This window comes from Dendrobates tinctorius, unplaced genomic scaffold (assembly GCF_039654945.1).
Source record: "Dendrobates tinctorius isolate UK_male_01 unplaced genomic scaffold, ASM3965494v1 ptg000075l, whole genome shotgun sequence".
In the NCBI taxonomy this organism is placed as follows: Eukaryota; Metazoa; Chordata; class Amphibia; order Anura; family Dendrobatidae; genus Dendrobates; species Dendrobates tinctorius.
Genome location: NW_027361743.1, coordinates 14,146,663 through 14,168,978, shown reverse-complemented (window position 1 = coordinate 14,168,978; position 22,316 = coordinate 14,146,663). Strand labels below are relative to the sequence as shown.

General features: G+C 45.5%; 1 protein-coding gene across 1 annotated transcript in view; it reads right to left on the bottom strand.

Moving 5' to 3' along the window:
• The window catches only part of CWF19L2 (CWF19 like cell cycle control factor 2), a 193,626-nt gene that overhangs the window by 41,325 nt on the left and 129,985 nt on the right, over positions 1–22,316 (bottom strand). Inside the window, exon 13 of the mRNA XM_073583021.1 lies at positions 9,101–9,313. Coding sequence (XP_073439122.1) covers positions 9,101–9,313 — 213 coding nt within the window. The remainder of the gene's footprint in view (positions 1–9,100; positions 9,314–22,316) is intronic.

The following is a 22,316-nucleotide window of genomic DNA, read 5'->3' as shown; positions in this document are numbered from 1 at the left end:
TTGCAAATGCAAAAAGTTAAATAAAATTTCTTTTCTCTTTTTATCTTTGGAAGCTTGCTAGACAATTTCCGTTTATGTTGGCGACGGGTAACATGATGACGAGCAAACAGCTTGATTTTAATTTAATCAATTGGAGGCTCAGATTATAAATTTGGCAAAAATAATTCAAAAAAGCAATTAGAGCAGCATCAATGTGCAAAGTAACCGCAGGATTAATTACTTTATACAGAACGTGGACACCCTCGCTGCCTCTGTAGCACAAGTCACGGAAATCTCCGACAGTGCCAGCGCGCCTGTCAAAGTGACAGCTGCGATACAGCACATATTGTACTGCCAGCCGTGTGACCACTAACATATCATGGATGTCTATATGATTTCGGCACCGGCATAGGCTATAAGTGACATTTATCCAGACGTAACCTGACAATATAATTACATTATGTGAAGACAGGGCCAAGGTCCTCAGGGCACGAAGACACCTGCGTCCAGATCTTATCCGGGATCACACTTCAGAATAAGTACCATTAATCACTTGGAATTCAGAGAATTTAGCGCTAAATCAACCTGCCAAAAATTAAATCGCCTAAGGGTATGTTCACAAGTGGCAAAGCTGCAACATTTTTTTTTCTTGCACCAAACTCCAGAGTGTTAGCAGGAAAAACGCTGGATAAAATATGAGCATCCCCCTCCCCCCAATTCATGTACCGTATATACTCGTGTATAAGCAGAGTTTTTCAGCACTTTTTATGTGCCGAAAAAGCCCCCCTCGGCTTATACAGAAAGACGGTGGGGGAGCGGTGGAACAGTGGGTCACAGAAACAGGAGCTGGCTGCTGCGGCTAAAGCCTGTGCCACCTGCTAAAGAGACATGAATATTCACTGCACTGGCAATGAATATTCATTACTCTAATAGCGCACACAGTTAACAGCCACAGCCGTCGGCTTCCACCAGCGGCCGGGCTCTAACGGGTGCAGCTTATTAAGGTAATGAATATTCAACTCTCTCCACTCCCATAGATGTGGAGTGAATACTCCTTATCTTAATGAGCGGGGATATGTGATCACTCGGCCGGCAGAGCTGCTGGCACCGGAACAAGATGCAGCGAGGGAGTGTAGGGAAGGTAAGTAGGATGCAATTTTTTTTTTATACATAAGCCATGCATACAAGGACGGGGAGAGGAGCCATGCATACATCGACAGGGACGGGGAGCCATGCATACATGGACAGGGACAGGGAGCCATGTATATAAGGACAGGGAGCTATGCATTCAAGGACGGGGAGCCATGAAAACAAGGATGGGGAGCAATGCATACAAGGACGGGGAGCCATACATACACAAGGACAGGGACGGGGAGCCATGCATACAAGTTCAGGGACGGGGAGCCATGCATACAAAGACAGGGAGCCATGCATACAAAGACAGGGAGCCATGCATACAAGGACAGGGACGGGGAGCCACGCATACAAGGACAAGAACGGGGAGCCATGCATACAAAGACAGGGATGGGAGCCATGCATTACCAGGATAGGGATGAGGGGACAATGCATACCCGGCTTATACTCGAGTCAATAAGTTTTCCTATATTTTGTGTTAAAATAAAGTGCCTCAGCTTATACTCGGGTCGACTTATACACAAGTATATATATCGTAAATGTGTGAAAAACACTGAAAAGATTTGACATGCTGTGTTTTGGCATAAATGCAGCTGAGCTCCAAAAAGGCACTTAAAAAAAAAAAAATTAAAAAATAAGCATCGTGTGTATGAGACTCCAAGAACTCAGATTTTATTGTTTTTTGTTGTTGCTGTAAAACATGGCGTGAACACATGTGAACATACCCTAAGACCCTGAGGGTCCTGGAGCTCGGCTACTTTCGTTAGCTCTGAAAACAGAGCATGGTGGCACTGCGCATGTGCAAAGCACAATGGTATCCAAGCAGGGGACACAGGACCCTTGTTCTCAGATTGGGGGTCCCACCAGTGATTAAACACTTATTACCTATTCTGGGGTGAGGAAATAACTTAAAACTGTTTTTTCCATGACGCCAAGCTGTAACATGTGTGATCAGCCAGGATCAGTCACTACCAACGTCCAGAATGAAACACCGTGTCACATTTTCCTATGCAGAGCGTCACTCCTGGCCGGTGGATGGAGAAAAAGAAAAACATGGAGGCGTGCTGTGCGTAAAGAGGTATTACAGATGGAAAAAGTTGTGGCACTTGTGGGAAAAGTATTCTAACAGGTGGAAGTGATCATATTACCAATACACTGGATAGGCGATAACGTCCATACCTATGGGGATCCAACCACTGCGACGCCAAACAATCGTCAGCTTGTGGCCCTTTAATCCCAAGGTGGAAGGAGCGGCAGAGAGCATGCACGGATGCTGCTCAATTAATTCTCTATGGGACCGCCAAAACGCTCTCTACTTTGCTTTGCTTACTCCTGGTGCAACGTTGTGAAGACATCACAGCAGGATATCAAAGACCAAAAGAGAAGCAGCGGGTGTCATCAGGTAGGAAGTGGGTCGCAGGGCTCCTATCAGCACCTAAAGCGTACTAGCCTGGCTGCTGGACCAAGGGCCTGATGATTCTCTCATCCTGTACATTGCGGATAACTTCTAACTACCAGAAAACCCCATCGTTCTTGAAACGAATGGTACAGTGGGTACGGAAAGTATTCAGACCCCTTTGTATTTTTCACTCTGTTTCATTGCAGCCATTTGCTAAATTCAAAAAAGTTCATTTTTTTCTCAGTACACTCTGCACCCCATCTTTACTGAAAAAAAAAAAAAAAAACAATGTAGAAATTTTTGCAAATTTATTAAAAAAGAAAAACTTTAAGGCTGTGTTCACACACAGCGTTTTTTTAGCGGTTTTTACTATAAAACCGCTAAAAATAAGCTGCACAGTCATTCCTATGCATTTTGCACTTTTTGTGCACATTGATGCGTATTTTACCGCGAAAAAACCGCAGCATGCACATTAATTTTGCGTTTTTTTCCGCGGTTTAGGCTTCTCCCATGCTTTTAGAAACCGCTGCAGTAAAAAACGCATCAAAAACGCATCAAAACCGCGCAAAAAACGCACAAAAACCGCCGCGGAAAAATAGGTGCGGTTTCTAGGAAGGGAGTCAGGTTTTTGTGCAGAAATTTTCTGCAACGTGTGCACATACCCTAATATCACATGGTCATAAGTATTCAGACACTTTGCTCAAACACTCATATTTAAATCACATGTTGTCCATTTCCTTGTGATCCTCCTTGAGATGGTTCTACGCCTTCATTGGACTCCAGCTGTGTTTAATTGAACTGATAGGACTTGATTTGTAAAGGCGCACACCAGTCTATATAAGACCTCACAGCTCACAGTGCATGTCAGACCAAATGAGAATCATGAGGTCAAAGGAACTTTTTTGAATTTACCAAATGGCTGCAATGAAACAAAGAGTGAAAAATTTATAAGGGGTCTGAATACTTTCCGTCCCCACTGTATATCAGATCTCAGGTCATCTGTTTGGCTCTGCACAATTCATGATTATTCAGCCTGAGGAATTCCCGAAATAACCTTAGGATCCATGCCGCTGTATAGCCCTTTAGTTCATGCATATGTTAGGGTAACTGAACTTAGCTTTTCATATATATTTTTCCCCTTTTTTATGCACTTTAATGGTCTGCATAGCAGTAGGGTCTGCTGGGACGGGCAGTTATGGGTACCTTATCCGCCATTCTATGTGCCGTGTCTTCATCCTTTTTCTGCGCAGGCAAGTTCAAGGGGCTGTCCATTTTATTTTTGTGTTTAAAATGTGTTGTATGCATGCTCGGGTGCTAACCGAGTGTCTTCGGCGTGCTCGAATAATATGTTCTAGTCGCCGCAGCTGCATGTCTCGCTGCTGTTCGACAGCCGCCACACATTCACGGACTGCCTAACAAACAGGAAATCCCGGTATGTGTTGCGGCTCACAAACAGCCGTGAGACACGCAGCCACGAGGACTTGAACATATTATACGAGCACGCTCAAGTCACTCAGTTAGCATGCTCACTCATCACTAATAAGTATTATAGGTTCCTCCACCTTTATCAGACTGCCCCAAAAAATGGCTGCTGGTGGAGAAGCGTCTGACCAGCATTTGAAAGGCAACTTTTCCAAGTGCCATCCGCAGACATACTCCATCAGTAGTCAGCAACCTGTAGGGAACGAGCAGACCTAGAAATTCTTATATACGATTAGTGTCACAGAACCCTGTCCCCAACACATCTGTTACAGATCGAGGCCCTGAATCATCTTGACTTCAGCAAAGCATTTGACAAAGTATCTCACACAATCCTTATTGAAAAAATGACTAAGTATGGAATGGACAAGGCAACTGTTAGGTGGATTCATAACTGGCTTAGTGATCGGACCCAAAGAGTGGTCGTAAATGGCTGCACATCCAGTTGGAAGGGAGGAATAGGGCTAAGCAACAGCACATGTGAAAAAGACTTGGGTATACTAATAGATCACAGACTGAATATGAGTCAACAGTGTGATGCAGCAGCAAAAAAGGCAAATGCAATTCTAGGATGTATTAACAGAAGCATACAGTCTAGATCACGTGAAGTCATTATTGCCCTCTACTCCTCTTTGGTCAGACCTCATCTGGAATACTGTGTCCAGTTCAGAGAAGAGCGACCAGAATGGTGACCGGTCTACAAACCATGCCCTATGAGGAACTGTTACAGGATTTGGGAATGTTTAGCTTGCAAAAAAAGAAGACTGCGATGAGACTTAATAGCTGTCTACAAATATCTCAAGGGCTGTCGCATCGTAGAAGGATCATCTTTATTCTCATCAGCACATGGAAACATAAGAAGCAATGGGATCTAACTGAATGGGAGAAGACAGATTAGATAATGGAAAAAACTTTTTGACAGTGAGGGTGATCAATGAGTGGAACAGGCTGCCATCGAGAGGTGGCGAGTTCTCCTTCAATGTAAGTCTTCAAACAGAGGCTGGACAGACATCTGACTGGGATGATTTAGCAAATCCTGCATTGAGCAGGGGGTTGGACCAGATGACCCTGGAGGTCCCTTCCAACTCTACTATTCTATGATCATTTGTGATTTTTTTTCTTTTAATGTCACTTTTCTATTTTGTCTTGTGGTTTTTGTTTCAGTTTTATGCACCGGCTTTATGAATTTTGTGCAAAGTGATCTTTTTTTTCTGCCTTTGAACCATTTTGCAACCTTTGCACAAAAAAGTCACATGTATCAAAAATGCCACCAGGATAACTGGGGAACTCAATGTTACTCCAGGGATTAGGTGGAACTGGAGCATATTGGTGATAAATTTAACAATTTTTTTTTTTTTTTTAAAGTCGGATTTGATGAATGCATCTAAAACATATGTAAAAAGAAGCAAAAATCAGAAAACTAAAACAACAAATGACAATTTAATACGGGACAAATCCTTTAAATAATTTGTCAAAAGTCGCTTATAGAGAGCGGTTCATGCCAAAAACTGATAATGTGATGATGAACCGGGTCCAAAGTGGAGAACCCCTTACTTTCTTGACATTACCTTTCGAGACCTTGTGGAGGGATCAAGCAAGACTACCTTTATAGGGGGGTTCACACATTGCTGCAGTTTTCCAAACTCATTTCATTCTTGCTACGATTTTGCAAAAAAAAAAAACACATACTATAGCCACATAGTGTGCCCACCCATATATTGTGCCCAATTGTCACGCTCCTCTCTTAGAACACATCCCCCTACTTATTACCATGTAAGTAAGCTCTGACAGCGGCCTTGGGATCCTCGGGACAGATGCTCTGTAATACCACCAGCATGTGATCAGTGTACAAGAGCCGCTCTATATTTATTCTTGCCCGGAGAAGGTCATTCTCCCAATACTGGTCCAAAATGAACAGGACTCCGCATCTCCTCTCCGCAGCCTCCAGCTTACAGGCCAGATTGTTTTCATATGCTAAACATTGAAATCCATGTTGGGCGCGCCGGCAAACGGGGCTTGTTTGGAAAATGTGGTGAGACAATCCCCAAGTGCCCTGATATTTACACTGCAGAAGAATAGATTACATTAAGATGTCTTTTCTCTGACTCATCCGCTCCTGTCTATTGTCTCACTCTGCTGGCTGGAAGCCTCGCTCCGCTCCCTGGCTAAGCCTGCGAAACGTCGCTCACTCAAATCAGCCAAAACAAAAAAAATGTATGTATATATTTAAATGTATTATATTGGGACTTTATGTGATATACCACCAACACAAAGCAACAAGAATTTAAGTGTAAACATAAGGATACATGGTTTACTTATTATTATTTGGGCCGGTCACACACATGAATATGATTTTCTCTAAACCCTCCATTGTAGCTTTTTCAGGACTGTTGTCCTGCTGGAAAATAAACCTGCTTCTCGAGGCTTTTGCAGCTTTTTTTCTCCAGGACTGTCCATCTTCCAGTCAACAGAGCCTTTTTTTTTTCTTTAATATAACCTAACCCTGCTTTATTCTTCTGCACAACTTTATCCTTGACCCGTCTGGTGTGCTCCTTGGTTTTCATGATGCTGTTTGATCCCTAATGTTCTCACACAAACCACTAAGGCTTTCACAGAACAGCTATATTTATGCTGAGAATAAATTACACACAAGTGGACTTAATTTACTAATTGTGTGACTTATTGAGGCGATTGGCCACTCAGGATTTTATTTCATAGAATCATAGAATTGTAGAGTTAGAAGGGACCTCCTGGGCCATCTGGTCCAACCCCCTGCTCAAAGCAGGATTCGCTAAATCATCCCAGTCAGATGTCTGTCCAGCCTCTGTTTGAAGACTTGCATTGAAGGAGAACTCACCACTTCTCGTGGCAGCCTGTTCCACTCATTGATCACTCTGTCAAAAAGTTTTTTCTAATGTCTAATCTGTGTCTCCTCCCATTCAGTTTCATCCCATTGCTTCTAGTCTTTCCTTGTGCAAATGAGAATAAAGTTGATCCTTCTACAATGTGACAGCCCTTGAGATATTTGTAGACAGCTATTAAGTCTCCTCTCAGTCTTCTCTTTTGCAAACTAAACATTCCCAAATCCTGCAACCTTTCCTCATATGACAGGGTTTGCAGACCGATCACCATTCTGGTCGCTCTTTTCTGAACTTGCTCCAGTTTGTTGATGTCTTTTTTAAAATGTGGTGCCCAAAACTGGACACAATATTTATGGGTATCAGACTACAGGGGGCTGAATACAAATGCTTGTCACAATTTTCAGAATTTTAATTTTTTTAAAAACATTTAGAAAACCATGAAACATTTCCTTTACACTTTACAAATACTTACTACTTGGTATAGCTTATAAAATCTCAATGAAATACATTTAGACTTGGATCTTAGTCCAGTTTTGGGCTCCATATTTTAAAAAGGATATTGAAAAGTTAGAGTCAGCTCAAAGGCGTCAACTAGATAATTACATGTGATGGAAGGCCTCATGTGATGAGAGGTTGGAAACGTTGGGCTTGTTTAGCTTAGAAAAAAAGAGGTCTCAGAGGAGATTCTCATTTATGTATAAATGTACAAAGGACTGACGCATTACATTCCTTCCAAGGACCTTACTAAGTGGACCAGGGGGCACTCATTACTGGTGGAAGAAAAGCAATCCCGGCAGCTAAATAGGAAAGGGTTCTTTACAGTTAGAGCAGTCAGACTGTGGAATGCCGACCATAGAGGTAGTAATGGCCGACACTATAGCAGTTTCTATACAAGGGAAGGAGGATTTCCTCAACAGAAATGGCTTTGTGGGTTACAGATAACTTAGTGACAAAGAATGTATAACTGGTAGAGAAAAGGTTGAACTTTATGGACCTAGGTAACTCTGAAACTACGGCAAGTTTGTTGGTGTAATATGAAAAAAATTGAAAATGTTCACGGAGTACGAATACATTTTAAAGTCACTGTATCTATTATATACTTACCTAAAATTGTCCTCCATCCACTTTTGTCCGAACGTCCTCGAATCCCACAATCCACTGCGCCGCAACGCAAGTACGCCGACCGCCATATTGGAATACCTAAGTGATGGGTATTCCAATATGGCACCCGCTGGTGGTACCAGGCCCTTCCGCAGTACGCCACCAGCGGGACACCGCCGGGACACCCACAGACCCCTGCCGCCTGACTACACACGCCGGATCCCGCCGCTGCCTGCTCACCCACCTCCGTGCAGTCACAGCCGGTAGGAAAGAACGCGGCTTGCGGCCTCTGTGCTGGAGACGGGGTGTGGGGGCCCTCTGGTGGAAGTATATAATTTGGCTTTTATCCTAACTCACGTGACAAGGCTCGGTAGAGAGTTGATATTGACTTTTAGGATTGCTACAATAGGTGGCGCTATAGTTCTAGTCCTCTTCCTCTCTTAAGAGACAATTTGTATATACACACACACACATACTAGAGGGTCTGGAGAATAAAGATATTAAATTATATCTACACATACGCAAATATATATAGTTTTTATAGGAGTGTATATTAAAAAAATTATAATTATCTGAACTTGATTTTTATTTTTTTTTAACTCCTGCTCAAATTTTGCTTTTACATTATGTCTCTAAAAAGGAAACCAAATTGGGGAATTGGGGACATTTTATCATTTTAATTTATTTTAATGTTACACTTTTACATGGCATTAGGGGGTGACCAATGGAGCCCCACTAATTGGTGCTTTTAGGGCTGTGCTGGGTTTCACCAGAGTAGCCCATGGCGCCCTACACAACCACGTGTCACTCCACGGCATGTGAAGGACTGGTACAGTACATTCCTACGGGAATTATTTGCTATATAAACTCAGTGGCAAAGTCTATATAAAGTCTGGAAATACTGAGGATTTTCTGCACATTGAAAAAGTGTAAATTCCCCGTAGAAAGTGACGTGCAGCAAATTTCAAATCTCCAGCGCCGATCAATTGCTGTTGAGGATTTTACTGTAACATGTAGTGGAATTTCCGTCGCAAAAGTTAATAAAAATGTAAACTCTGCTGTGTGTTTGATCCTAAGAGCGTTCCCCTCAAAGTCCCGTTTGTAAAACCGGCCCTGGGGGTAACTGCCTGCAATCATCATCTCTCACCTTCACTCCTATAGCGATGATCAGGTGCTTGGGCAGCTCTGCATTATCGAAGCAAAAAGGACATTTTTCCATTCTGGCAGCAAGTCTCCGATGCTCGGCCATAGCTTGTTGCCTTTCTCTTTCCTCTTCCTCATTTTCTGACTCTTTCTTTGCAGCTTTGGAGACAAACATATCGTCCAGGGTGTAGTAATCCTGGTCAGTCTTCTCTCTGAGCTGGGAAAATAGAAAATTTCCATCAAATTAAGAGCCACAAATCTTAGAAAACATGTCACTTGCTCAAAATAAAATAAAAAAAATTGGCGAGTTCCCCTGATTCTGCCGCTCTTTTCCATTTTGTGCTGCGCCGCTCTGTTGCAGAGATATTCAGGTTTGTTTCTTCCGGAGTGCATATGTGAAATCTCTGCTTGTAGCTCAACTAAGTTTCTTCAGAGTCTTCTCTGGGGGCGAGCGTTTTCACCCCTCCCTCTCAAATGTGGCCAATCACAGCTCAGCAGCTGATGTAGCAGTCTCAGAGAAAGCTGAGGTGTAATTGGCAGCATATGGGAGGGAGGGATGAAAGTGAACACCCCCGGAGAAGACTCTGAAGAAATGCAGAGTTGAACTACAAGCAGAGATTTGCAGAGTTCCCTCCACAAGAAACAACTGTGAATATCTCCGCAACGGAAGCTCTAAATTCTTCCATTCAAAGCTTCTCCAGCAGATTTACGTGAAAGTGAGCAGAACTGCATAGCCCCTTTATCCCCTCCACTATCCTAGCCCACCAGGTAATACACCCTCCACTACAGTGAAGCACGAGGCAAACAGACATTAAAACCTTCCTCTGTCTTATAAGAGAAGCAGATTTTCACATCAAGATAAATTGACATTAACACCCTCTATTACCCTAGGCCACCAGGGAAGCTGGCTGTAACTAATTTGCTAAACGATCCCACTATCTAAGCTGGGCAGAAGTCCATTTGCCGCTCTAGGCCACTACTCAGAAAACGTGGGATTAATAAACTCCCTTACCCTAGCCCACCAGGGAAATCTTAAACCTGTTTCTGCTCATTTTCTTCAGTCTAGGCTTGCATTTAAGTATGTGTCACTGGATTCACAATATCCTGGACACTTAAGCCCTAAAGTCAATGGTCTGAACGTCAAAGCTTGACAGAACAATCCCCACACCTACAAATGAAAGAAGCCTGTGAGCCACATCTTTTTCTAGGGAAGACATGCCTGACAGCCATGGCATTTCCCAGTAAGTGGTACAGCAAACCTCAGGGGTCCCCCTTGAGACAAACTCATCTGACCATGACCAATACAAGGACCTCCTGGGAGACATAGTTGATGGATGGTATAAAACACAAGACTTATTTTCCGCACAGATTTCCTATATTAGAGTCTGTATAAGAGAAGCCGCTACACAGTATGTGCAGTCATCGTGATCTTGCTTCACTTCATTAAAGGGCTATTATTCTCATTAGTTCTCTTCAGCAGTGCACCTCTCCTCTACCTTCCTGCATGCCGGGGGGCGGTGCGCTCCTGAAGATTGCCCGCTCGGGCTGGCAGCGCCGATGGTCTGACCCGTACGCTCTACCATGCAATTAGCAGACGCAGCTTTGCCAGTGCGGCATCGGAATAGGCGAGCTCAACAACAAACAGCTTGCACGTGAGGGTAACTTGCCTAGGAATCCAGCCGCTTCTGATCAGACTGCAGCGGTGGGCGATAACCTAGGCAACGGGCGGCAATTAAAAAAAATACTCTTATTGAGAAGAGAGAAGATTTTTAGTATTGTGCACACTGAGCCCTTTTGCTGAGTCTTTCAAGACAAAACTGAACAGAACGCTTTTCAGTAGTTTTGAGAATTTCGGCTGGAAAGACTTCGAAAAATAAAAAAAACCTCAGTGTCCACGTCACATAAAAAATAAAATTGCTTGTTTTACATCATTATGAAAAAAAACAGATTTTCAAAAGACATTCCCAAGAAGTCATTGTGGAACACAGGCTTGACAGCAGAGACTTATTAGGATTTTTTTTTTTTTTTTTTTTTTTAATTTTTGCCTTTTTCTGGATTATCGCTAGGTTGAGCTTTATGTGGTTTTATGTTCTCCGCGCATGCGCCAAACATATCCGGATGGGCTCCGTTGGGCCGCTATGGGACGGCATACCTTTTATTTCTCTATAGCAACGTACATAAGACTGTACACGTGAGCGTGCAACCCCGAATACACACGACTGTTGGACGGCTCTGATGGGATGTGAACAGAACAGGAAAAAAGGAAAACAGAAAAAAAACAAAAAAAAAAAAACTAGGTTTCGAATTGAATAGCCACAAGAACAAAGTGCAGATAAATGTTACACGCGGCAGGAGGTTAATGTATTCCTTCTACGCATCTCAAGACGTATTGACTTTGTAAATGTGATCCCGCGCCCCGCGCTGTGTGTTATCGATCAGGACTGAACGCTTGTTTTTATTCCAGTCCTTCTGTGTTGGGCATTAATATGACTGAAGAATGCATGTAGTCCCAGAAGCGTGCCCCACGCCGGTGGCATGGATTATTCAATAACTGGTAGCTTTTACACCAAGTCCTGCTAGCTGCAATTATGCGGTTCCCAGGTAGCTTTACCCAATATCTCCATTCCAGTTGAGACCTGTAAATCAAAGGAACAAAGGACAGGGAGAAGTCTGCCCGAGGAAACACCAGACTGCTCAGCCGAGACACATAGTTTTGCAGCTGAATTTTCAAAGTACCGCATATGTCACAGCTCCGTTTTAGGGTGTCCCAGTACCAGGGGCTCTTTCCATTTCTCAAACGCTAGTGGTGCCCTAGCTCACCCAGTTCCACGGATTACTTCTGATGGTGAAGACACCAGGGCCACGTATCTTGCCTTAGCTCATGAATCCACCCTCAGTTTGTGCCCTTCCCCCACCCAGGGAAAAGGGGAGCAGTAGTGTACCATAGTACACCAACCAGACTAAGGTAATGCGAACAGGGGTAATGAAAAATAGGGATTTTTGTGTGCACTCACCGTAAAATCCTTTTCTCCAAGCCAATCATTGGGGGACACAGGACCATGGATGTTATGCTGCTTGCCACTAGGAGGACACTAAGTGAACACAGAAAAAGTTAACTCCTCCTCTGCAGTATACACCCTCTCGCTGGCTGAGATTTCCTCAGTTCGGTGAAAAAGCAGTAGGCGTATTAAACAAAGAACAATAAACTATGTCAAAAACTAAGAACGAAACCAGAAGCCCATAGGCTAACAGGGTGGGTGCTGTGTCCCCCAATGTTTGGCTCGGAGAAAAGGATTTTACGGTGAGTACACACAAAAATCCCCATTTCTCCTACCCCTCATTGGGGGACACAGGACCATGGGACGTCCTAAAGCAGTCCCTGGGTGGGGAGCATTACAAATACTAATACCCCATGTACCACTGGCTTACTGCTGTGGTACTGCTGATTGCAGAATGCGCCTGCCAAGAGCTGCATCCGCAGAGGCCTAAGAGTGAATTAATGTTTTATAAAAGTATGCAAGCTGGCCTTGCAAGCCTGTTCTGCCAACGCCTGGTGCCGAATGGCCCAAGAGACGCCCACTTATCGTGTAGAATGTGCTTTAATCCCCGCTGGCATAGGTGTGCCCCTGACACGATAGGATTCCTAAATAGCCAAGTGAATCCACTTGGCTAGAGTGGCTTTTGATGCGGCTAGACCTTCCCTATGCCCTTCTGGAATCATGAACAGGGAATCTGACTTGCGGAAGGGAGCCGTCCGCGAGATGTACCATCTAAGAGTCCTAACCACATCCAGGGTGTGGAGGGCCTTCTCAATACGATGAACCGGTGCCGGACAGAATGAAAGCAAAACAATATCCTTGTTGAGATGGAAGGAAGACACTACTTTGGGCAGAAAAGACGGTGACGTCCTCAAAACTGCCTTGCCCTGATGAAAATTCAGAAACGGAGGATGACAGGACAGGGCCACCAATTCCGAAACTCATCTGATTGATGTAATTGCCTCTTTGAAGACCACCTTCCAAGAGAGAAAGGTTAGTGGTACGTCCTGCAGTGGTTCGAAAGGGGCTTCCTGTAAGGCTCCAAGGACCAATTTAAGGTCCCATGATTCCAATGGCCTTTTATAGGGAGGCGCCACTTGAGAAACTCCCTGAATGAACGTCTTCACCTGCAATTTGGTGGCAATTTTGCTTTGAAATAGAACTGACAAAGCTGAAATTTGACCTTTGAGCGAGCTAAGCGCGAGACCTGACTCTAATCCGGATTGTAAGAGTTCCAATATGGAAGGGATGGAGAACACCAGAGGGGATCGACCATGGTCCTTGCACGAGAAAAAGATCTTCCAGGTGCATTGATAAATGCGCATGGACACGGGCTTCCTAGGTGGAGATCACCTCATGAGAGAAACCAGCTTGTGCTAAAATCCAGGATTCAACGGCCATGCCGTCAAAGACAGAGCCCCGGAGTTCTGATGGTAAATCAGGCCCTGTGAGAGTAGATCCATGCAATCTGGGAGTCGCCAGGGAACGTTGGTCGATAAGTTGGACTAATTCTGCGTACCATGACCGGCGCGGCCAATCCAAAACTGGTGCCACGGCAGAACTAGGGCGTCTGCTCCGATGGCGCATGGATCGCGCGATCGGTCAATGAACCGGGGAACCTTGTTTCGTCTCGTCTCGAGGCCATGAGATCCACATCCGGAGTCCCCCAGCGATGGCAAATCTGTTGAAAAACTTCCAGATGAAGAGACCACTCTCCAGAGGTGAGGCCCTGGCGACTGAGAAAATCCACTCCCAATTTTCTACCCCCAGGATGTGGCTTGCCAAGATGGGCAAATGGTTGGTCTCGGCCCAACGGAGGATGTGACTTACTTCATTGCATGGCCATCCTGCTGCAGGTACCCCCCTGCCGGTTGATATACGCCACAGCCGTGGTGTTGTCGGATTGGATCCTGATGGGGTGACCTGCGAGGAGATGGTGGCAACTCAGTAGGGCTAGTCTGATCGCTCGTATCACCAAGATGTTGATGGGGAGACGTGACTCTCGAATGGACCAATGATCCTGTGCCGTGTGGTGGCGAAAAACTGCACCGCAGCCAAGAAGACTTGCGTCGGTGGTCACCACCAACCATCATACTGGGAGAAAGGACTTCCCTTGACTCAGGGAGGATTTCAATGTCCACCACCTGAGGGTTTGTCTGACCCGCAGGGACAGAAGGAACCGACGGTCAAGGGAGAACGAGATCTTGTCCCAAGCCAACAGCAGCGCATGTTGCAAAGGGCAGAGATCAAACTGTGCGAATGGGACCGCTTCTATCGCTGCTACCATCTTTCCGAGAACCCCCATGCTGAAACGTATGGAGTGAGAAACTGGTCAGGAAAGAGTCTGCGCTCCCTGTTGTAACGCTCAGGCCTTTTCTGGAGGAAGAATGACCAACCCGCGGGAAGTGTCCAAGATCATTCCCAAAAAGGAAAAAAGGAAACCTGCTGAGCCGATGCTGGAGAAGACTTTTCAAAGTTAATCTTCCAACCCAGGCGAGAAAGTGTATTTACTGTGATAGCTAAGGATTCCTCGCAAGCTGGACCCTTGATCAGTAGGTCGTCCAGATACAGGAGCACCACCACTCCCCCAGCATGAAGAATGGCCATGACAGCCGCCATGACCTTGGTAAAGACTCTGGGTGTGGTGGCGAGCCCGAAAGGCAAGGCAACCAACTGGAAGCGTTCCTCATGAATTGCGAAGCGCAGGAACTGCTGGTGGGATGGACAAATTGGAATGTGAAGGTAAGCATCCTTGATATTGATGGATGCTAGGAACTCTCCGCTTTCCATGGAGGCGACGCCTGAACGGAGAGATTCCATTCTGAATCGCTGTACCTTGACAAACTGATTTAACAGTTTGAGGTACAGTATGGGCCACATCGTTCCATCCTTCTTTGGAACCACAAAAAGGTTTCAATAAAAACCCAAGAACCTTTCATCTTTAGGGACCGGAATGTTGACTCCGTCCCTTTGCAGCGCATGAACGGCCCGAAGGAAGGCTGTTGTCTTCGTCTTGGGAGGTGAGGACCGGAAAAAACATGTCAGAGGGGGGGGGGGGAGAAAATGCTATCTTATATCCGGAGGACACCAGTTCCTTGACCCACTCGTCGTGGACAACCGCGAGCCAGGTCTGACTGAATGAAAGTAGACGACCGCGTACTTTGTCGGTGTCCACCGGATACCGCAACAAGTCATTGAGTAGAGGATCTATGGGATCTGGCTCCCCTAGATCCAGATGCCCTTGGCCTGGGTTTCTAAGAGCGGTTAGGTCTGTATGAGACCTGGGAACCTATCTCCATGCGGGGACCGACCTGATCCAGAAGAGAAGGTTGTGGAGGACCAACTGGAATTGTTGTGAAAGGGCCGAAAACGAGTCGGCTGTTGATTCCGACATGGGCGAACGGGCCTTTGTTGGGGAAGGAATTTACTCTTCCCCCCGGTAGTGTCAGAAATTAGTTGATCCAATTTCTCTCCAAATAGACAACTGGTTTGATAAGGCAGAGAAGTCAACAATCTTTTGGAAGTGTTATCCACCCGCCAGTCGTGGAGCCATAGGGCCCTTCTAATGGAGACTGCATTTGCGGCTGCCTGTGCAGCGCAATTGGCGGCATCTAAAGAAGCGTCCACTACAAAGTCTCCTGCGTGAACTATCCGACTGGCGACGCTGGCTGCCTCCGAGGAAGATTGCTATCCTGGATGGCAGTAACTAACACATCTGCGCAAGCGGCCATAGCCTTAGCCACCCAAGTTGCCAGAAAGATGGAAAGAGTGCCGCTCCTGAAGCTTCAAAAACTGAGCGAGCAAGGTAGTCAATGTGAAGATCAGAGGAGTTTCTGACTGAAGAACCTTCAGAAATGGATAGGAGCGTTTTGGAAGCAAGGCGTGAAATAGGAGGATCCACAGAAGGGGACTGTAACCAATCCTTCATTAGTTCTGGAGCAAAAGGGTATTTAGCCTCAATAGGCTTTTGACCTGAGAACAGTTTATGTGGCTGGTCCCTATGTCTTTGGACAATGCCCTTAAACTCTGGATGGCTGGCAAATACCCTGTGTACACGTTTAGTCTTTTTAAACGATACGTGTTCCGGAGCGGGAATATTCTCCTCGTTCAACTTCAGAATCCTGTTGATTGACTCTATAAGAGAATCTAGCGATTCTTGGTCATTTGAGGGATTCTGGGGTACTGACATGTCAGACTCTTATTCAGAGCCATTGTTCACTGCGAACATTGGGAGAGGGAGAGCGAGAGACAGAGCTCACAGATGCTGAAGTGCGAGCGTGACTGGGGGACCCGTCATGGGTCCGCTTTCTAGAGACCTGACCATGCCCTTGAACGAGTACGGCCCCTGCCGGTGGACGGTTCCTGGCCGTCGCCAGAGCCCTCCTCAGTCGGCGAAGGCACATTTTGACTTAAAGAGGAGTCCCAGAGGGAGTCTATAGCCTTGGTCAGTTACTCCACAGACCGTGACAGGGACGCAGCCCACTCAGGGGCACTAAATCCAGAGGGCCCAGTGACAGCGGCGGCGGATGGCGTTTGAGCAAAAGCCAGGTCGCAATCAGTGCATAACGGATTAGTTTGGGCACTGGGCAAGGATGTCTTTCAAGTGGCACAAGACGTAAAGAACGCAGTGTGCTCTTTGTAGTAGCCCTTTTGGCTTCCTTAGATTGAGACATAGTGCCCCCAAGAGGGTTATAGGCAGAGCCTGGACTGCAGATGATGTGAATGAGCAGAGAAGGGGTTAAGCTTTCTTCTGAAGGTAGAAGCAGCTTACCCACAGTCCTGATGCTGTGTCCCCAGGAGGAATAGCGGTGGCCCTGCAGCGTCGCCAGGTGCTGTCAGTCAGTGCGCGCCCCCCGCTGCCATCCCAGAGCAGGCTGAGGTAAAAGACATGGCCCCCGAGACTAACAGGGCGCTTCTCGTTTAGAGCGAGAAGCACCAAGGACGTGGGCGGCAGCGCTAACGGTTGGCGGCGCTATGTAAATTGCGGCCTAGTCCGGCCGAAAAGCCGGGGACTAAATTTCTGGTCCTGCCAGCGCTAAGCGACGGTTGAAAGGAAGAACAGGGGGCAGCGATGAGGCAGTGATGGGGCGCCGATGTACCGCCGCTGACACTAGGTCAGCGCTTCTCCCAGGGACCAGGACCTGACCCCATACCTCCAGTCCGGTGCTCACACAAGCCGCGCTGTCCGGGACCCAGCTGCAGATCTCATCCTCCCGAGCGATGCAGCAGAGCGGAGGAGTTCTTAAAGGGGTATACCTCAATCCATCCGCCCTATAGACAGGGGGATGGAGAGGCCATGGGGCTGATTCAGGGCATCAGAAGTGCTCCTTTTTATCCGTGCGGGAAGATCGGGACCGTGAAGGAACCGCCGTCCTGAAGGATCAGGTATGCCCCAGTCGTCACAGAAGAGGGTACGGGGAGGTATACTCCGCGTTCTCGCCTGTTGTTGGTTCGGGGGAGAGCGGACCCTTGAAAGGAATCCATCGCCCCCTTCACTCAGTTGATTAAAAAATAAAAATTTACAGAAAAAGATTCAAAAATCGAAAATAAAAACGATGGGGTCTGAAGCCCGACCCAAATGCCTCCTACAGACACTAAGCAAGAACTGGGGAAATCTCAGCCAGCGAGAGGGTGTATACTGCAGAGGAGGAGTTAATTTTTTCTGTGTTCACTTAGTGTCCTCCTAGTGGCAAGCAGCATAACACCCATGGTCCTGTGTCCCCCAATCAGGCGTATGAGAAATATCAAACATACAAATATACTCACATATATAACAGAGGAATATACAGGAGAGTGGAGGATGGGGTTAAACCAAAGTAGGAGGAGAAAGGGAATTATAACACACTCAAAAGCTAGCAACAGTCACAGATAAATCCACCAAACGCCTTCTCCAATAACAACCACCAACAACCTCCAGCCATGCCTCCAGCTACTATGACAATGAGTGCTAGCCAGGGTCTAATTTATATAGGAGATGGGAGTGGCTAAACGTGAACAGCTGAAAGCCTTAGTGCAGGAAAGAGTCCAGGAGCTCTCAACTAAGCAGAGTAACCCCTGCACTGCCCAAAGAAATGTACATGGTTTAATATGAAGGTGATGTGCAAGAGTAGGAGAAATAAGACGCTACGGTCTTCAGGCTCTTCTCTGTCACAGTAAACCCGTGACAGTATGTTACTCTTAAACGCCACAACATTTCAAAGTAAAATACGGCTGCAGTCGTACTGTCGATTTCGGAATCATGCCGCCTGTGGATCAGGCAGCAGGAACTGGGAGATGCTAGGTCACTTTTTCCTATATTCCAATGTATTTGCTTCAAGATCAAATTATTTTTTTAGATAATTTTGCAGTTTCCCACTGTAACTGAGGCATCCTGGTATCTACATGTATCCTAGTTACAGGGGGAACAGGGCTTAGATATTGACAGTAGTTAATGGCAGAACTGATCTGGAATTGCTAGGACCCAACAGCTATGCTCTGTAACCCAGCACCAGGCCATCAATGGGTTTAATGAAAGCAGCAGTACAGCAGGAACCAGGTCCTATTAAAGCGTATGGATGTTAAAGAGAAAGAGGGGTATTCCACGCTCAGGGAGAATCCATAAAGCATCAGTGGCCGCAGCTTCTCTGACTGTAATCGTCCATTCATACATTTCATTGGCTACATGTACTACTATATTACTCCTGCAGAAAAAAGTATCACTTGCTGCAACTTTCCCGCTAGATGAAGTGAGAACTTGCAGATCTCTGAGGGTGTGATCAGTGGAACCCCCCTGATCCTGAAAATGGGGGTCTTTAAAAACACAGAAAAGAGCTTCATTCATTGCCAATGGGACTGCAGCAGATAACCAAGCACAGCATCATCTCCGGCAGTCCCACAGACAATGAATGGAGCAATGTCGTGCACGTGCGGCCACCTCTCCGTCCTAACAAATGGATAAGGGGGTCTTAGCAGACAGACCCCAGCAATCTGCAAATTATCTCCTATGCTGTGGACACTGGTGATCACTTTCCCAGCCAGGAAAACCTCATCAATTTAGAGCATATTTAGAGCATATTATATCAGATTACTAGTGGCGTATGAAATTCCCGAATACGGGTGTATGGGAAGCTTCAGCAGTAATACACGGAGACAGCAGAAGAGTGCAGCACCGAGACGTCCTCCTATGGAAATAGACAGATTGCAAATGACCTTGTGCTCGGAGACTGCCGTCACAAGAATGAGTGGGTGGTGGAAGCGGATTATGTTATTAAAAGCTGCGATAAAAGCAATATCTGGAGGAAAAGACGAGCTAAGGAGATGCATTTGTCTCCTCAGTGATATGACAAAGTGTATCCAAGTTACCTGAAACGCGACATTACTATTGTCATTACACCCACACGGATGAAAGAGAAAGAAAACAGACAGCAGGAAGATAGGGGGATTTTATATCCTGCAACCATTCGCCAACGTGATACTACACTGTGACTGATGGTGGAACTTACTCTTTTAGGGAAATATCCAATTAAGAAATATATATTACACATATACATATAAACACACAGGGTGGGCCAAAAGTAGGTGGAGAGAAAATAATTACATATATTTTGATCTATATATAAAAGTATATTTACTAACACAAGCATAACATTGACAATTACATTTTACTCTGAACAATAATACAAAAGCCCTTAGATGTTATCAGCGCAGGCGCTCACACGGTTTTCCATCACAATTTGCACAGCGTTGAAGTCTGCCTCTTGCGCTTCAACAAACATTTTTGCACAAGTCTCTTTGGGTATTAATTTCTTGAAATGCATGTCTTATGTAAATTTTCAAATCACTGACACTTTTTGGTTTTCATGACCAAGCCTATTTTGACCTTAATGACCTGGCCATTTTTTGCAATTCTGATCACTGTCCCTTTATGAGGTAATAACTCAGGAACGCTTCAACGCAGCCTAGCGATTCTGACTGTTTTTTCGTGACATATTGGGCTTCATGTTAGTGGTAAATTTAGGTCGATAATTTTTGCGTTTATTTGTGAAAAAAAATCAGAAATTTGGCGAAAACTTTGCAATTTTCCAATTTTGAATTTTTATTCTGTTAAGCCAGAGAGTTATATGACACAAAATAGTTACTAAATAACATTTCCCACATGTCTACTTTACATCAGCACAATTTTGGAAACAAAATATTTTTTTTTGTTAGAAAGTTATAAGGGTTAAAAGTTGACCAGCAATTTCTCATTTTTACAACAAAATTTATAAAACCATTTTTTTAGGGACCACCTCACATTTGAAGTCACTTTGAGGGGTCTATATAGCAGAAAATACCCAAAAGTGACACCATTCTAAAAACTGCACCTCTCAAGCTACTCAAAACTACATTCAAGAAGATTATTAACCCTTCAGGTGCTTCACAGGATCTAAAGCAACGTGGAAGGAAAATATGGACATTTTAATTTTTCCCAACAAAAATTTTCTTTTAGCATCAATTTTTTCATTTTCTCATGGGCAACAGGATAAAATGGATGCTAAAATTGCTGGGCAATTTCTCCTGAGTACACTGATACCTCATATGTGGTCATAAACCACTGTTTGGGCGCACGGCAGGGCTCAGAAGGGAAGGAGCGCCATTTGACTTTTTGAATGGAAAATATGCTTGAATATTTAGCGGTTGCCATGTCGCGTTTGGAGAGTCTCTGAGTGCCTAAACATTGGAGCTCCCCCACAAGTGAGCCCATTTTGGAAACTAGACCCTCCAAGGAAAAGGAACTTATCTAGATGAATATTGAGCACCTTGAACCCCCAAGTGCTTCACAAATTGATCCGTAAAAAAGAAAGTACTTTTTTTCCACAAAAATGTTGTTTTAGCCTCAATTTTTTTTCATTTTCACATGGGCAACAGGATAAAATGGATCCTAAAATTTGTTGGACAATTTCTCCTGAGTACACAGATACCTCATATGTGGTCATAAACCACTGTTTGGGCGCACGGCAGGGCCCGGAAGGGAAGGAGCGCCATTTAACTTTTTGAATGCAAAATTAGCTCCAATCATTAGCGGACACCAGGTCGCTTATGGAAAGTATGTAGTATACGTTAGGTTGGTGTGTGTGGTGTAGTATACACCCCACACACCCCAAACTGATGTACACTACGCCACACATACCAACTTGACACACTACGTCAGGTCAGGTTGGTGTGTGTCGCGTAGTGTATGTCAGGGTGGTGTGCATGGTGTGGTGTAGTGTACGTCAGGTTGGTATGTGTGGCGTAGTATACACCAAACACACACCAACCTGGCGTACACTATGCCACACACACCATCCTGACGTACACTACGCCACACACACCAACCTGACACACTACGTCAGGTTGATGTGCGTGGTGTAGTGTATGTCAGGTTGGTGTGTGGTATAGTGTACGTCAGGTTGGTGTGTGTGGTGTTGTGTATGTCAGGTTGGTGTGGGTGAGTTCTGTCGTGGAATGTCAGGATGTGTTTAGTCCACGGACGTGTGATGAATTCTGAAACATTCATTCAAACACAGCCCAGGTTTGTTGGGACACGTTTCGCATTGGAAACGAGTTTCCCTTCTTGTCCCCCTTTTATAGCACACCCGGCACCTTTTTTTTTTTCCTCTCCTCACGGGGAAAATGTTGCCCTGGTACCATACGGGAAACTTGAGTTCCAGGGGTGCTGGGCCGCGCTCCGTCCTCATCTCCAAAAATCATGGCCTTTATCACCGCCTCCTGGAGCTCAAGAAAGAAGTGGTTCTGGCCTGCACATAGCGATAGCACACATGCGTTATACAGTGCAAGGTGCACAGCCAGTTTTTTGTACCACACCATCGCCTTCCGCATGGCACTATAGGGCTGGAGGACTTGATCAGAAAGATCAACTCCCCCCATGTGATGGTTGTACGACAGGACACAGTCCGGTTTGTGGACTGGTGCTGGGGTACCTCGAACGGTGGTGGCCGTGGATTGTGGTCAAGATAAAGACACCTCTTTTGTCTTTGAACTTGACCACAAGCATGTTGCCGATACATTGGGCTCGGCTCTCACCCTTTGGTAGAACGTGCTCAATTAGCGACAAAGGGAGACCCCTCTGGTTTCTGCGCACGGTACCGCAAGCGACGGTAGCTCTGGCAGAGAGGAATTGAAATAGTGTGATGCTTGTATACAAGTTATCAACGTACAGAT